Raw genomic sequence first — 17,883 nt, 5'->3', positions numbered from 1 at the left:
GTTCAAAACAACTGAGAACTCGGAAATCTCCGACTTCCGAGCATTCAAGACAACTGGGAAGTCAGAAAAAAATTTGATCAGACTGGGAAAAATCTTTTTGAACGGTCACCCAACTCTGAATTCCAAATCGGAAACTCTGGCATCTTTCTAAAGCTTCCAATTTCCCAGTTGTCTTGAAAGCACCATGACTATCAGATGCAGGTACCATCAGTCATTGGATTTTGGCCCACTCCTCCATACAGACCTTCTCCAGATCCTTCAGGTTTCGGGGCTATCGCTGGGCAATACGGACTTTCAGCTCCCTCCAAAGATGTTCTATTGGGTTCAGGCCTGGAGACTGGCTAGGCCACTCCAGGACCTTGAGATGCTTCTTACGGAGCCACTCCTTAGTTGCCCTGGCTGTGTGTTTCGGGTCGTTGTCATGCTGGAAGACCCAGCCACGACCCATCTTCAATGCTCTTACTGAGGGAAGGGGTTGTTGGCCAAGATCTCGCGATACATGGCCCCATCCATCCTCCCCTCAATAAGGTGCAGTCGTCCTGTCCCCTTTGCAGAAAAGCATCCCCAAAGAATGATGTTTCCACCTCCATGCTTCACGGTTGGGATGGTGTTCTTGGGGTTGTACTCATCCTTCTTCTTCCTCCAAACACGGCGAGTGGATTGTCTCATCAGACCACATGACCTTCTCCCATTCCTCCTCTGGATCATCCAGATGGTCATTGGCAAACTTCAGACGGGCCTGGACATGCGCTGGCTTGAGCAGGGGGACCTTGCGTGCACTGCAGGATTTTAATCCATGACGGCGTAGTGTGTTACTAATGGTTTTCTTTGAGACTGTGGTCCCAGCTCTCTTCAGGTCATTGACCAGGTCCTGCCGTGTAGTTCTGGGCTGATCCCTCACCTTCCTCATGATCATTGATGCCCCACGAGGTGAGATCTTGCATGGAGCCCCAGACCGAGGGTGATTGACCGTCATCTTGAACTTCTTCCATTTTCTAATAATTGCGCCAACAGTTGTTGCCTTCTCACCAAGCTGCTTGCCTATTGTCCTGTAACCCATCCCAGCCTTGTGCAGGTCTACAATTTTATCCTTGATGTCCTTACACAGCTCTCTGGTCTTGGCCATTGTGGAGAGGTTGGAGTCTGTTTGATTGAGTGTGTGGACAGGTGTCTTTTATACAGGTAACGAATTCAAACAGGTGCAGTTAATACAGGTAATGAGTGGAGAACAGGAGGGCTTCTTAAAGAAAAACTAACAGGTCTGTGAGAGCCGGAATTCTTACTGGTTGGTAGGTGATCAAATACTTATGTCATGCAATAAAATGCAAATTAATTACTTAAAAATCATACAATGTGATTTTCTGGATTTTTGTTTTAGGTTCCGTCTCTCACAGTTTAAATGTACCTATGATAAAAATTACAGACCTCTACATGCTTTGTAAGTAGGAAAACCTGCAAAATCGGCAGTGTATCAAATACTTGTTCTCCCCACTGTATGTATGTATGTATATATATATACACACAGTTGAAGTCGGAAGTTTACATACACTTAGGTTGGAGTCATTAAAACTTGTTTTCCAACCAAGTCGGTTAGGACATCTACTTTGTGCATGACAGATTGTTTACAGACAGATTATTTCATTTATAATTCACTGTATCACAATTCTAGTGGGTCAGAAGTTTACATACACTAAGTTGACTGCCTTTAAACAGCTTGGAAAATTCCAGAAAATGATGTCATGGCTTTAGAAGCTTCTGATAGGCTAATTTACATCATTTGAATCAATTGGAGGTGTACCTGTGGATGTATTTCAAGGCCTACCTTCAAACTCAGTGCCTCTTTGCTTGACATCGTGGGAAAATCTAAAGAAATCAGCCAAGAACTCAGGAAAAAAATTGGTTCATCCTTGGGAGCAATTTCCAAACGCCTGAAGGTACCACGTTCAGCTGTACAAACAATAGTACGCAAGTATAAACACCATGGGACCACGCAGCCGTCATACCGCTCAGGAAGGAGACGCGTTCTGTCTCCTAGAGATGAACGTACTTTGGTGCGAAAAGTGCAAATCAATCCCAGAACAACAGCAAAGGACCTTGTGAAGATGCTGGAGGAAACAGGTACAAAAGTATCTATATCCACATAACCTGAAAGGCCGCTCAGCAAGGAAGACGCCACTGCTCCAAAACTGCCATAAAAAAGCCAGACTACGGTTTGCAACTGCACATGGGGACAAAGATCGTACTTTTTTGAGAAATGTCCTCTGGTCTGATGAAACAAAAATAGAACTGTTTGGCCATAATGACCATTGTTATGTTTGGAGGAAGAGGGGGGACGCTTTCAAGCCGAAGAACACCATCCCAACCGTGAAGCACGGGGGTGGCAGTATCATGCTGTGGGGGTGCTTTGCTGCAGGAGGGACTGGTGCACTTCACAAAATAGATGGCAGCATGAGGAAGGAAAATTATGTGGATATATTGAAGCAACACCTCAAGACATCAGTCAGGAAGTTAAAGCTTGGTTGGAAATGGTTCTTCCAAATGGACAATGACCACAAGCATACTTCCAAAGTTGTGGCAAAATGGCTTAAGGACAACAAAGTCAAGGTATTGGAGTGGCCATCACAAAGCCCTGACCTCAATCCTATAGAAACTGTGTGGGCAGAACTGAAATAGCATGTGCGAGCAAGGAGGCATACAAACCTGATTCAGTTAAACCAGCTGTGTCAGGAGGAATGGGCCAAAATTCACCCAACTTATTGTGGGAGTTAAACAATTTAAAGGCAATGCTACCAAATACTAATTGAGTGTATGTAAACTTGTGACCAACTGGGAATGTGATGAAAGAAATAAAAGCTGAAATAAATCATTCTCTCTACTATTATTCTAACATTTCACATTCTTAAAATAAAAGTGGTGATCCTAACTGACCTAAAACAGGGAATTTTTACTAGGATTAAAATGTCAGGAATTGTGAAAAACTGAGTTTAAATGTATTTGGCTAAGGTGTATGTAAACTTCCGACTTCAACTGTATCATGGTGTACAAGACACGTCTGTTTTGGGCCTGTCTGAGTGGACTGATCCATTGTGGAGGCTGTGGGGATGGCACAGTCCATCACTCTAAGACGTGCTACTGAAATTGTATATGGTTATATAACATAAGAACAATGGTGCAACACTAATAAATCTAATATTACTTTATAACAAACGCGCTTTCTCCCGTGTTGGATAGTGGTCGATGTCCGCGGTTCTGAAACGCATCAGTGCACTGTTGAATTGGCGCCTTTTCCAAGGCCATGTTGCTATGTGCTTAACAGCCAAGTTAACCAGCATAATAATAATAATAAGCCATTTAGCAGACACTTTTATCCAAAGCGACTTACAGTCATGTGCGCATACATTTTTACGTATGGTGGTCCCGGGGATCGAACCCACTACCCTGGCGTTACAACCGTCATGCTCTACCAATTGAGCTACAGAGGACCAGCATATTGGTGTTCAGAACAGAGGCAGCAGCAGAATGAGGAGACGAGAAAACAGCCCTTGCCTTATTGTCTAAGAAAAGTAGGGAGAGAGGAAACCAACTTAATATTAGGTCTATAAATCAATAGCCTAACTGTTAAATGTGCCTAGCTTTATAAATCATCCATATGTATCTACAGAAATAAGACCGATCCTGCTTCTGTTGCCTGTTTGAGTGTTTGTTTAATAGCCTACTGATTCCGTGAGCGCCAAGCCTCATGCAACGACATGTCAAGTAAATATTTTCACAAATTCGGCTGTTTTAAACCTTTGCTGTAATAAAGGCTTTACACGTTTTTTTCCCGTTAGAACAGCCTCTCTGGTATTATTTAGTGTTGTTTACACTGTTACAAAATTGTCCGAAAATTAATATTTATAACAATGCAATTTTTTCTTGATCTCTTTATTGTTATTATTACTATTATGATCATTATTAATAATAAGTAATGTCGTTATCATTAGTAGGCTTAGTATAGTAGCCTAGTATAACCACCATTGAGCTGTAGGCCTAAGAGCGTGTCCTGTTTAGTCTTAATACCATAACTTACTTAGGCCTATATTTCAGTACTTCTATAGGTTACTGTATCAATCATACATTTTTTCACACAGGATAGGAGTCATTCATGATTTAAAATGCAATCAAGCATTTTAGTTTAAAATAAAGCGAGCCTTGAATAATTAGCTTAAACAATAAATAAACCGTTCCATTTAGGAAATTGCATTCACGAATGAATGCGACCGCTTTCAGTCTTTGCTGTAATAAAGGCGTAACAAAAAAACGTTACAACACACTGGTACGCTTATAATTTATTTAGTGTTGTTTACAATGTTTCAAACAGTCAGAAAAATGATATCGTAATCTAACAGCACCTGTTTGGCACATAATATGCACCCCACGCTCGCTCCTTACCTTATTTTTATTGATCTCCAGTATTTTCCACAACTACTCAAATGTATTCCACGCATCTGACTTCCCCTTTACCTCATGAGCAACCAGTAGCTTAAACATTTCCCCGTTTCGAGTTTATTTGTCATGTCCTTTGCATCCATTTTGCTGTTATGGTGTTCGGAGTTTGTTATAACCAATGTATTGATGTGATTATTATATACTATAGGTCAGGCCCTATTGGTCATGTAAAGAGAACAAGGGTTGAGGGAATGTTTTTCCTAAACAAATGAGGGATATAAGTAAGTCAGGTATGGCTGTAATTATGTAGCAGCTTTAGCAACACGGACAGCGCGATAAACACTGTTGGTCGCTGCAGCAGGGAGGAGAGAGACAACAGGTGCTAGTCACACAGTCACTCGCCGAGCCCCGCCCGGCACAATCAAATCAATTGCTTGTTGGACTCCCTCTAGACATTTGTGTCTTCATTATTTAATCAAACAGTGTGCTTAAAGCGTCACACAAGCTCAGTGAATATACTTAATTTGATTAAAACACATAGGATGTGTCTATATGGAGGGGAATTTAGACCAAAACATTTTTTGTCTGGGACAGCCCTACTGGAGTCTGACCATTTTTAGGGCCTTCCTCTGACACCACCTGGTATAGAGGTCCTGGATGCAAGGGAGCTCGGCCCCAGTGATGTACTGGGCCATACGTACTACCCTCTGTAAAGCCTTGTGGTCTGATGCCAAGCAGTTGCCATACCAAGTGGTGATACACGCAGTCAAGATGCTCTCAATGGGGCAGGGTTTAGACCATTGGTTTTCTACACAATTATCTACACAATTAACATTATTTTACCCATTGGTCAAAACATGCGTTTTTGATTGGACACCCTACAACTACTCTCCTCAGAGACTCTCCGTCTAAAGCCTGATGAAATCTGCTGTGCCTAAACAATAATAATAATAATAATAAGCCATTTAGCAGACGCTTTTATCCAAAGCGACTTACAGTCATGCGTGCATACATTTTTGTGTATGGGTGGTCCCGGGGATCGAACCCACTACCTTGGCGTTACAAGCGCCGTGCTCTACCAGTTGAGCTACAGAGGACCACGTAAACATTCAGCATGTCAATTTGTACTGTTCTAGTTACCATTGCCATTTCATATTTATGTAGTCATATGGGCCTACTCAAAAATCATCACATCCCTTAAACTGAGTGGTAGATCTCATTTCTTGGGATAGGTTGCTGAGTGGGGCACAACGATTTGTCATAAGTAAAAGGTGGAAGGTGTAGCGGTTACTGGCTACCTGAGTTGATTAGAGAAGTCGTCCTCTACGTTGTCATCATCCCAATTGTCTTCCCACACGTGGGCATCTTCATCCTCATCCAATCCCGTCCAATCTGAACAATGATGAGAATGACAAATGATAAGCGTTAGTTAACTAGCTAGACAAGTAACTACCGTTATCTATCGAACAAGTAACTCTTACTCAACTAATTACTACACTAGCTAGTTAGATAGATAGCTAACGTTGGCTAACTAACGTAGCAAACTAGCGAACGTTAATTCACTGGCTTTTAGATGCTGCGTGTGTTGCTTACATTGTAGTTGACGTTAGTTGGCTAACGTTTAACTAGGTAAAGTTTCCACCAGTACAATCGCTAATTAGCTATCAGTGGTAGCTAGCTAACAAAACAGAGGTATCTAACTAACGTTAGCTGGCTAGGTACTAGCTAGCTACTTCTTCATTCAATGTTGTTAGCATAACTAGCTAGCTTGCTAAGCTAACTAGCTGAGTCACTGTTGGGCCCAGTCTGAAAAGTTGTCGCTAAATGAGACAATTCAGTAAAAAACGGGTTAACAATAGTAACGTAATGAACAATAATTAATTTACCCTCGGCTGCGAATTCTTCAAACTCATCGTCCTCCTCTAATAATCCCAAATCTACAGTCTGTTTCTTGTCCGACATGTTTGCTGCCTTTTCGTTGCGCGGGTCTGTGGTGAACGAATGGACTTCCAGCGAGGAGGCTTATGGGATAGTGGAGGTTCAAGAGTGGACTGGTTGCGCATGGGCAGAGAGTGCTCTGCCAACAGAATCTCCCACATCACATGATGCTCCTGATTCTGCACGAAGGTGAACAACTGAAGTCAGCAAGGGACTGTACGTGTCCGTTTTTTGCATAGGCTAAAATAGGCTATGTTTATTTATTTTGATTGTCAAGTACACTGGATAGGTAAATCCTTACCCTAAACCGGGTCCGTATCCTATTCTCAACCCTACCCCCTAAACCTTACCCTAAACCGGGTCCGTATCCTATTCCCAACCCTACCCACTAAACCTAAACCCTTACCCTAAACCGGGTCTGTATCCTATTCTCAACCCTACCCCCTAAACCTAAACCCTTACCCTAAACCGGGTCCGTATCCTATTTCCAACCCTACCCACTAAACCTTACCCTAAACCGGGTCCGTATCCTATTCCCAACCCTACCCCCTAAACCTAAACCCTTACCCTAAACCAGGTCTGTATCCTATACCCAACCCTACCCACTAAACCTTTACCCTAAACCGGGTCCGTATCCTATTCCCAACCCTACCCCCTAAACCTAAACCCAAACCCTTACCCTATACTAGGTCCGTATCCTATTCCCAACCCTACCCCCTAAACCTAAACCCAAACCCTTACCCTATACAAGGTCCGTATCCTATTCCCAACCCTACCCCCTAAACCTAAACCCAAACCCTTACCCTATACAAGGTCCGTATCCTATTCCCAACCCTACCCCCTAAACCTAAACCCTTACCCTAAACCGGGTCCGTATCCTATTCCCAACCCTACCCCCTAAACCTAAACCCTTACCCTAAACCGGGTCCGTATTCTATTCCCAACCCTACCCCCTAAACCTAAACCCTTACCCTAAACCGGGTCTGTATCCTATTCCCAACCCTACCCACTAAACCTTTACCCTAAACCGGGTCCGTATCCTATTCCCAACCCTACCCCCTAAACCTAAACCCAAACCCTTACCCTATACTAGGTCCGTATCCTATTCCCAACCCTACCCCCTTTACCCTAAACCGGGTCCGTATCCTATTCCCAACCCTACCCCCTAAACCTAAACCCTTACCCTAAACCGGGTCCGTATACTATTCCCAACCCTACCCCCTAAACCTTTACCCTAAACCGGGTCCGTATCCTATTCCCAACCCTACCCCCTAAACCTAAACCCTTACCCTAAACCGGGTCTGTATCCTATTCCCATTCCACGTTTTTTGCAGTGCTTTGTTCCAGACTGTATACCAAGAATCACCTTCTGATTTATTAGGCCAGGACCAGGTAAATTATCTTGTCAACTGTAGCTCACAATCATTTAAAAATGAAACCAATTCAGTCTGTTTAATATCAGTCAATCAAACTGTATTATCAGTCACTGTCACGCCCTGACTCTGGGGACTCGTTTTTGTTGAGTCAGGGTGTGTATTTTCTGTGTTGTGTTTTTCTATGTTGTATTTTCTATGTTTAGATCTAGTATGTGTAGATCTATGTTGGCCGGTGTGGTTCCCAATCAGAGGCAGCTGTAGCTCGTTGTCTCTGATTGGGGACCATACTTAGGCAGCCTATTGGCACTAGTGGGTTGGGTTGGGTTGGGTTGGGTTGGAAGTTGGGTTGGGTTGGGTTGGGTTGGGTTGGGTTGGGTTGGGTTGGGTTGGGGGTTGGGGGGTTGGGGGTTGGGGGTTGGGGGTTGGGGGAGGGGGATCTTGTTCTGTGTGAGGTATGTTGTTTGTCTACCTTGGACTTCATGGTTCGTTTCATTTGTTGTTTTGTTGTGGTGTTTATTCAATATAAATAAACATGTATGCATATCACGCTGCGCCTTGGTCCGTCCCGTCGATGAACGAACGTGACAGTCAATCAAACTTTAATACCAGTAAATCAAACTTCAATATCAGTCAATCAAACTTCAATATCAGTCAATCAAACGTACAGTGGGGAAAAAAAGTATTTAGTCAGCCACCAATTGTGCAAGTTCTCCCACTTAAAAAGATGAGAGAAGCCTGTAATTTTCATCATAGGTACACGTCAACTATGACAGACACAATGAGAGAAAAAAAATCCAGAAAATCACATTGTAGGATTTTTTATGAATTGATTTGCAAATTATGGTGGAAAATAAGTATTTGGTCAATAACAAAAGTTTCACAATACTTTGTTATATACCCTTTGTTGGCAATGACACAGGTCAAACGTTTTCTGTAAGTCTTCACAAGGTTTTCACACACTGTTGCTGGTATTTTGGCCCATTCCTCCATGCAGATCTCCTCTAGAGCAGTGATGTTTTGGGGCTGTCGCTGGGCAACACGGACTTTCAACTCCCTCCAAAGATTTTCTATGGGGTTGAGATCTGGAGACTGGCTAGGCCACTCCAGGACCTTGAAATGCTTCTTACGAAGCCACTCCTTCGTTGCCCAGGCGGTGTGTTTGGGATTATTGTCATGCTGAAAGACCCAGCCATGTTTCATCTTCAATGCCCTTGCTGATGGAAGGAGGTTTTCACTCAAAATCTCACGATACATGGCCCCATTCACTCTTTCCTTTACACGGATCAGTCGTCCTGGTCCCTTTGCAGAAAAACAGCCCCAAAGCATGATGTTTCCACCCCCATGCTTCACAGTAGGTATGGTGTTCTTTGGATGCAACTCAGCATTCTTTGTCCTCCAAACATGACGAGTTGAGTTTTTACCAAAAATTTCTATTTTGGTTTCATCTGACCATATGACATTCTCCCAATCCTCTTCTGGATCATCCAAATGCACTCTAGCAAACTTCAGACAGGCCTGGACATGTACTGGCTTAAGCAGGAGGACACGTCTGGCACTGCAGGATTTGAGTCCCTGGCGGCGTAGTGTGTTACTGATGGTAGGCTTTGTTACTTTGGTCCCAGCTCTCTGCAGGTCATTCACTAGGTCCCCCCGTGTGGTTCTGGGATTTTTGCTCACCGTTCTTGTGATCATTTTGAACCCACGGGGTGAGATCTTCATGGAGCCCCAGATCGAGGGAGATTATCAGTGGTCTTGTATGTCTTCCATTTCCTAATAATTGCTCCCACAGTTGATTTCTTCAAACCAAGCTGCTTACCTATTGCAGATGCAGTCTTCCCAGCCTGGTGCAGGTCTACAATTTTGTTACTGGTGTCCTTTGACAGCTCTTTGGTCTTGGCCATAGTGGAGTTTGGAGTGTGACTGTTTGAGGTTGTGGACAGGTGTCTTTTATACTGATAACAAGTTCAAACAGGTGCCATTAATACAGGTAACGAGTGGAGGACAGAGGAGCCTCTTAAAGAAGAAGTTACAGGTCTGTGAGAGCCAGAAATCTTGCTTGTTTGTAGGTGACCAAATACTTATTTTCCACCATAATTTGCAAATAAATTCATTAAAAATTCTACAATGTGATTTTCTGGAATTTTTTTTCTCAATTTGTCTGTCATAGTTGACGTGTACCTATGATGAAAATTACAGGCCTCTCTCATCTTTTTAAGTGGGAGAACTTGCACAATTGGTGGCTGACTAAATACTTTTTTTCCCCACTGTATGTTTTGCGAAAAGTAAATGCAGCATTGTCAAGGTATAATCACACTCAAATCCCTCCCACTTTAAACACAAAGCCCTGCGCACTCCTACGATCCCACAAAAAATACACAGAAATCACCAACATTTAAGTCAAGATTTTTCATTGAGGAACAAATGTGCATTCTTATCCATGTTGCCTTGTTTGAATAATGAACCAGCAGCCACAGCTTAGTGTGTAGTTTAGATAAATGAGAGCACATCTACCACAAAAACACGCGCACCACAATGAAAATTGCCCCTGCAGATGTCACTATGCTGACAGACGATGAACCTCAACGTAGGCTGCTGACATATTCTATTTTCAAATGATTTTGTAATCATCCTAAACCCTTACACATGATGACAATGCCACAACATTAGAGGAAGGGGAGTAGAGGGAGGGAGAACAGAACAAGGAAAAGAAGAGACAATTCTGTACTACACAACAACAATTTGGAGGAAACACTTTCATCGTGTTAAATTTGATGTGAGAATCCTTGTTTGATGTGAGAATACTGTATCGGGATTGGGGAACAACCATCAAAACGGGCTATTCCAAAAACCGTCATACACCGAATACAATATAATATAATAGATTAGCTTAGTAGGAGGAATCGAATGGAATGCAGTAGAAGGATGACTCTTCTGATCCCAGGTAGGCTATAGAAGCCTGGAAAGATAGTGTAGTAGTGTCCTGCAGCAGCATACCTGAGACTGCAGTTACACTGTGGCGCCTGGAGTCTCCCAGGTATGGGAGGGAGATAGGGAGGGAGGGAGAGATGGTTGAAGGGTAAGACAGCAGGGCTGCCCAGAGTCCCAGACTCCAAGACTTTCTCTTCTGTCATGTCTCTGAGAATTAATGCCTTTCGTACAGCCCTTCAGGACAGGCTGGCTGGCCCACTAAATCCTCACAGAGACAGAGGAGTCTGACTCCAACCCTGCCTGCCCAGCCAGTCTGGCAGTCTGTCTCTGTCGCTGCCTGGACCTTTATCATGACCCAGATCACTATATGGCTCTGAGGGTGTGCATAGAGAGTCTAGACCATCATCGCCTACTCTACCTTTACCCCCACCCACTCTCACCCCCCCAGCTCCCACCTGACTGATCCCCCTCTCAGATTAGGGGCAGACTAGACCTCTTCTTCCCAGCCAGGGAAAGTGACGACACACAGGATGATGAAGCAGTCTAGTCGACCTGTCCCGAGGTTCTTTGTCTGACCATCATTACATCCCCTCCAGTCATTCAGACGTTGCAGACATGCATTGTGCTACATGCCAGAAATGCTCCTCTTCCCATAGAATAGACCAACTCAAAGCTGAGTAGGAAAATGCCGGGGAACTTCTGATTTTTTGTTGTTGCCTTGTCTGCATATTTCTCTTTTATTTCCATCTGTCTTTTGTGTGAATACAATAACAGTTTGGTTGCAATATTGATTCAGTTGAATCGTATCTTTTTTTGTTTAGACGTTCAAAGAAATGTGGTAGCCTAAATGTGGCAAAGAAGCAGTAGAATATAAACTGGAGAAAAAAAAGCCCTGAGACATAGTAAGCGATCAGAGTAGATTAGCTGGACTTAACCATCCAATTAATAAGGTAAATCCCAGAAAAACATGTCAGCTTTGCTCTCTTCAAAAATCGGAGGGGACTTATATGCTTCCAGGATATGTCTGTCAAGATTCGGTATTAAACTTAATCCCATCCAGTCACTAAGTCTGGGCCATTGTGTTTTGTATGGTGAACCCTCTCTCCGTTAATAAAAGAAAAGGCCAGTTATTTCAAAGGGAAATATGAAAACGATGATCAAATAAGGAACAAAAATATCAATTTGAATACATTTATGGAAGAGAGGTTAACATACATTTTAGTTTTTCTCTGTTTTATTCTCTTATTTTGTGACTCATTCATCTGTCATGAAGAATTTAAGTTTAATATTTTTTCCCCCCTGTCTGTCTTGAAAAGGCCTGTCATCTGGGGCTTGAGGTACAGTTTGCCAAGAGGCCAATGGCCCCTTTATGACAATACAATCTGATGTCTGTCCCAGCCAGCCCCCAGGTAATCCTGTCCTCCTCGGCGGCTTAGCCCTGCTCAGGCTTAAATTGCATATTTTGTTTTTATCAGGACGTCGCTGATAAATGCTATCAGCGAGGTAGAAATTAAATATGGGGGGGTCTATCTCGAGTTCCAAAAACGGACAGAGGTACAGGAGGACCCCCGGTTCCTCATTTCAGATCTGTAAACACTGTGCAGGGGGAACAATGACACCTCTATCACAGGGGGTTCCCTTTCCCAATGTGTTAGTACCGTGACAATATGCAGTTTACAATTCACATCTTGTACATTTTGACAATTTACACATCTGTACATGTGCAAATTTCATGTGATTAGTGTTTTTATAATATAGTGTGAAATAAATGGGATTGTAATGACAGCACATTAATTACATTCAACATTTATACAACTACACGTATGGACTTATATTACATATTTACTTTTTAAATAACAAGATTTCTCGTTACATAACCATTTGTTACTGTTTTGTCAATTAAATTACCATGATATGGTGTCTCCAACATTACAAAATACAATTTAATCCAATGATGAATGAGAAACTACTCCTAATCAGGTTTTATCAAATATTTGCTAATAGCCTGTAATTTCACATTGACTTTACATCCATGCTGCTATCCTGTGATCCCGGACAAGTCTGCTTAGCTCTGCAGTATGTGAAAAGCACATGGACACGCTTACCATCTTACCAGAGGTGATGTCCCCTTCTGTGAGCAGTGCTCTCAGTGAAAGTACCCATTAAGCAACATGTTCTCATGCTGTTCTAGAGGCATTCCCTGGGTTTTGGTTAATGTCTATGCAAATATGAATGTTACATTTGAAATGCATTAGATCCTACTCTATAAGGAGAGTAGAGAGGCAGTATTTTGTATGAAATCACGTCACAATGAAAAATATTTATTTAATTACAAAAAATAAATTAAAACATTTTTAGAAGAAAAGTCTTATCAATTCCTCTACAGAGTGGTCAACCCAAAAATAATAGTAAAACGATACACATTTTCTCTCCCTCTACTCAGTGAGACAGCATTGATCTCGGCCTGAAGTGTCTCTCTCTCTCTCAAACACTCTCTCACACACACTCTCTCTCTCTCTCTCACACACATTCCCTCTCTCTCTCTCTCCCTCCCATTGGGTCCTGGTATATGACCTGGTATGACAGTGTAAAGAGGTCGTCCCTCAGCATAGGGCCCAGTGAGGGGGTGACAAGCTGCTCGGCTCTAATACTTGCTCCTACCCCCTACCATGCTACCCTCCTACCTGTCATCTGTCATCGCAGGGGAGAAATAAGGACGAATGACACAACATGCTTCAGGTGACGGCTCTCTTTTCTATGTAACTTTTATGCATCCTAAATGGCACCTATTCCCTACATAGGGACCCAGGTCAAACGTAGTGCACTAAATGGGGAATAGGGTGCCATTTGGGACACATCCTCTTTTACCTACAGTGAGGGGAAAACGTATTTGATACCCTGCTGATTTTGTACGTTTTCCCACTGACAAAGAAATGATCAGTCTATAATTTTAATGGTAGGTTTATTTCAACAGTGAGAGACAGAAAAACAACACAAAAATCCAGAAAAACGCATGTCAAAAATGTTATCAATTGATTTGCATTTTAATGAGGGAAATAAGTATTTGACCCCCTCTCAATCAGAAAGATTTCTGGCTCCCAGGTGTCTTTTATACAGGTAACGAGCTGAGATTAGGATAACACTCTTAAAGGGAGTGCTCCTAATCTCAGCTCGTTACCTGTATAAAAGACACCTGTCCACAGAAGCAATCAATCAATCAGATTCCAAACTCTCCACCATGGCCAAGACCAAAGAGCTCTCCAAGGATGTCAGGGACAAGATTGTAGACCTACACAAGGCTGGAATGGGCTACAAGACCATCGCCAAGCAGCTTGGTGAGAAGGTGACAACAGTTGGTGCGATTATTCGCAAATGGAAGAAGCACTAAATAACTGTCAATCTCCCTCGGCCTGGGGCTCCATGCAAGATCTCACCTTGTGGAGTTGCAATGATCATGAGAACGGTGAGGAATCAGCCCAGAACTACACGGGAGAATCTTGTCAATGATCTCAAGGCAGCTGGGACCATAGTCACCAAGAAAACAATTGGTAACACACTACGCCGTGAAGGACTGAAATCCTGCAGCGCCCGCAAGGTCCCCCTGCTCAAGAAAGCACATATACAGGCCTGTCTGAAGTTTGCCAATGAACATCTGAATGATTCAGAGGAGAACTGGGTGAAAGTGTTGTGGTCAGATGAGACCAAAATCGAGCTCTTTGCCATCAACTCAACTCGCCGTGTTTGGAGGAGGAGGAATGCTGCCTATGACCCCAAGAACACCATCCCCACCGTCAAACATGGAGGTGGAAACAGTATGCTTTGGGGGTGTTCTTCTGCTAAGGGGACAGGACAACTTCACCGCATCAAAGGGACGATGGACGGGGCCATGTACCGTCAAATCTTGGGTGAGAACCTCCTTCCCTCAGCCAGGGCATTGAAAATGGGCCGTGGATGGGTATTCCAGCATGACAATGACCCAAAACACACAGCCAAGGCAACAAAGGAGTGGCTCAAGAAGAAGGACATTAAGGTCCTGGAGTGGCCTAGCCAGTCTCCAGACCTTAATCCCATAGAAAATCTGTGGAGGGAGCTGAAGGTTCGAGTTGCCAAACGTCAGCCTCAAACCTGCGCTCAATAACAGCGCCGGAGAAGATGGCTGCCGTTTTACAGCCCTCTAACCAATTGTACTATTATGTGTGTTTTTCCGCGTTATTTGTAATTTATTTTGTACATAATGTTTCTGCCATCGTCTCTTATAACCAAAAAGAGCTTCTGGATATCAGGACAGCGATTACTCACCTCGTATTGGACGAAGATTTTTTCTTCAACGAGGCGGCCGCGAAGGATATCATACAGACACCCGACAAGGCCCAAATCCCTGTCATTCGCGTGAGGAAGAGACGGAGATATCGTGGACGTAGATCCGGGTGCCTTGTAAGGATCCGACGGCGAGCGAGTAAACTGCCTCTTCCATCAATCCTATTAGCCAACGTTCAATCATTTGAAAATAAATTGGATGACCTAAGATTACGGTTATCCTACCAACGGGACATTAAAAACTGTAATATCTTATGTTTCACCGAGTCGTGGCTGAACGATGACATGGATAACATACAGCTAGCGGGCTATACGCTACATCGGCAGGATAGAACGGCTGACTCCGGTAAGACAAGGGGTGGCAGTCTGTGTATATTTGTAAACAACAGCTGGTGCACAAAATCAAATACTAAGGAAGTCTCGAGGTTTTGCTCGCCTGAGGTAGAGTATCTTATGATAAGCTGTAGACCACACTATTTACCAAGAGAGTTTTCATCTATATTTTTCATAGCTGTCTATTTACCACCACAAACCAATGCTGGCATTAAGATTGCACTGAATGAGTTGTACAAGGCCATAAATCAACAGGAAAACGCTCATCCAGATGCAGCGCTCCTAGTGGCCGGGGACTTTAATGCAGGGAAACTTAAATCCGTTCTACCTAATTTCTACCAGCATGTTAAATGTGCAACCAGAGGAAAAAAAACTCTAGACCACCTTTACTCCACACACAGAGACGCATACAAAGCTCTCCCTCGCCCTCCATTTGGCAAATCTGACCATAACTCTATCCTCCTGATTCCTGCTTATAAGCAAAAACTAAAGCAGGAAGCACCAGTGACTCGGTTAATAAAAAAGTGGTCAGATGACGCAGATGCTAAGCTACAGGACTGTTTTGCTAGCACAGACTGGAACATGTTCTGGGATTCTTCAGACAGCATTGAGGAGTACACCACATCAGTCACTGGCTTCATCAATAAGTGCATCGATGATGTCGTCCCCACAGTGACCGTACGTACATACCCCAACCAGAAGCCATGGATTACAGGAAACATCCGCACTGAGCTAAAGGGTAGAGCTGCCGCTTTCAAGGAACGGGACTCTAACCCGGACGCTTATAAGAAATCACGCTATGCCCTCCGACGAACCATCAAACAGGCAAAGAGTCAATACAGGACTAAGATTGAATCGTACTACACTGGCTCTGACGCTCGTCGGATGTGGCAGGGCTTGAAAACTATTACAGACTACAAAGGGAAGCACAGCCGTGAGCTGCCCAGTGACACAAGCCTACCAGACGAGCTAAACCACTTCTATGCTCGCTTCGAGGCAAGCAACACTGAAGCATGCATGAGAGCACCAGCTGTTCCGGATGACTATGTGATCACGCTCTCCGTAGCCGATGTAAGTAAGACTTTTAAGCAGGTCAACATTCACAAGGCCGCAGGGCCAGACGGATTACCAGGACGTGTACTCCGAGCATGTGCTGACCAACTGGCAAGTGTCTTCACTGACATTTTCAACATGTCCCTGAATGAGTCTGTAATACCAACATGTTTCAAGCAGACCACCATAGTCCCCGTGCCCAAGGACTCTAAGATAACCTGCCTAAATGACTACCGACCCGTAGCACTGACGTCTGTAGCCATGAAGTGCTTTGAAAGGCTGGTCATGGCTCACATCAACAGCATTATCCCAGAAACCCTAGACCCACTCCAATTTGCATACCGCCCCAACAGATCCACAGATGATGCAATCTCTATTGCACTCCACACTGCCCTTTCCCACCTGAGTGGGAAACACCTACGTGAGAATGCTATTCATTGACTACAGCTCAGCATTCAACACCATAGTGCCCTCTAAGCTCATCACTAAGCTAAGGATCCTGGGACTAAACACCTCCCTCTGCAACTGGATCCTGGACTTCCTGACGGGCCGCCCCCAGGTGGTAAGGGTCGGTAACAACACATCTGCCACACTGATCCTCAACACGGGGGCCCCTCAGGGGTGCATGCTCAGTCCCCTCCTGTACTCTCTGTTCACCCATGACTGCATGGCCAGGCACGACTCCAACACCATCATTAAGTTTGCCGACGACACAACAGTGGTAGGCCTGATCACCGACAACGATGAGACAGCCTATAGGGAGGAGGTCAGAGACCTGGCCGTGTGGTGCCAGGACAACAACCTCTCCCTCAACGTGACCAAGACAAAGGAGATGATTGTGGACTACAGGAAAAAAAATAGGACTGATTTGGCATGGGTCCTCAGATCCTCAAAAAATTATACAGCTGCACCATCGAGAGCATCCTGACTGGTTGCATCACCGCCTGGTATGGCAACTGCTTGGCCTCCGACCGCAAGGCACTACAGAGGGTAGTGCGTACGGCCCAGTACATCACTGGGGCCAAGCTTCCTGCCATCCAGGACCTCTATACCAGGCGGTGTCAGAGGAAGGCCCTCAAAATTGTCAAAGACTCCAGCCACCCTAGTCATAGACTGTTCTCTCTGCTACCGCACGGCAAGCGGTACCGGAGTGCCAAGTCTAGGTCCAAAAGACTTCTCAACAGCTTCTACCCCCAAGCAATAAGACTCCTGAACAGCTAATCATGGCTACCCGGACTATTTGCACTGCCCCCCCACCCCATCCTTTTTACGCTGCTGCTATTCTGTTAATTATTTATGCATAGTCACTTTAACTCTACCCACATGTACATATTACCTCAACTACCTCAACTAGCCGGTGCCCCCGCACATTGACTCTGCAACGGTACCCCCCTGTATATATAGCCTCCCTACTGTTATTTTATTTTACTTCTGCTCTTTTTTTTCTCAACACTTTTTTTGTTGTTGTTTTATTTTTACTTTTTTTGTTAAAAATAAATGCACTGTTGGT

General features: G+C 44.0%; 1 protein-coding gene across 1 annotated transcript; it reads right to left on the bottom strand.

Annotated features, from left to right (window-relative positions):
- Positions 1–5,722: 5,722 nt before the first annotated feature.
- Positions 5,723–6,463, bottom strand: sem1 (SEM1 26S proteasome subunit). The gene is made up of 2 exons (XM_041902152.2): positions 6,315–6,463; positions 5,723–5,820 (listed from the first exon to the last, which is right to left on the bottom strand). The coding sequence occupies exons 1-2, from the start codon at positions 6,388–6,390 to the stop codon at positions 5,723–5,725; spliced, it is 174 nt and encodes a 57-aa protein (XP_041758086.1). The 5' UTR covers positions 6,391–6,463.
- Positions 6,464–17,883: the final 11,420 nt, after the last annotated feature.

The sequence above is a fragment of the Coregonus clupeaformis genome, chromosome 17 (assembly GCF_020615455.1).
Source record: "Coregonus clupeaformis isolate EN_2021a chromosome 17, ASM2061545v1, whole genome shotgun sequence".
NCBI classification, from domain to species: Eukaryota; Metazoa; Chordata; class Actinopteri; order Salmoniformes; family Salmonidae; genus Coregonus; species Coregonus clupeaformis.
Note: the sequence above shows the minus strand (reverse complement) of the source record. Positions and strands in the feature narration are given on the sequence as shown.

Excerpts from the sequence above, each read along its gene's own strand:
- sem1 (XM_041902152.2), bottom strand. The coding sequence starts at position 6,390 with ATGTCGGACAAGAAACAGACTGTAGATTTGGGATTATTAGAGGAGGAC. Across the intron at positions 5,821-6,314 it reads TGAAGAATTCGCAGCCGAGG|ATTGGACGGGATTGGATGAG; the intron begins GTAAATTAATTA and ends ATCATTGTTCAG.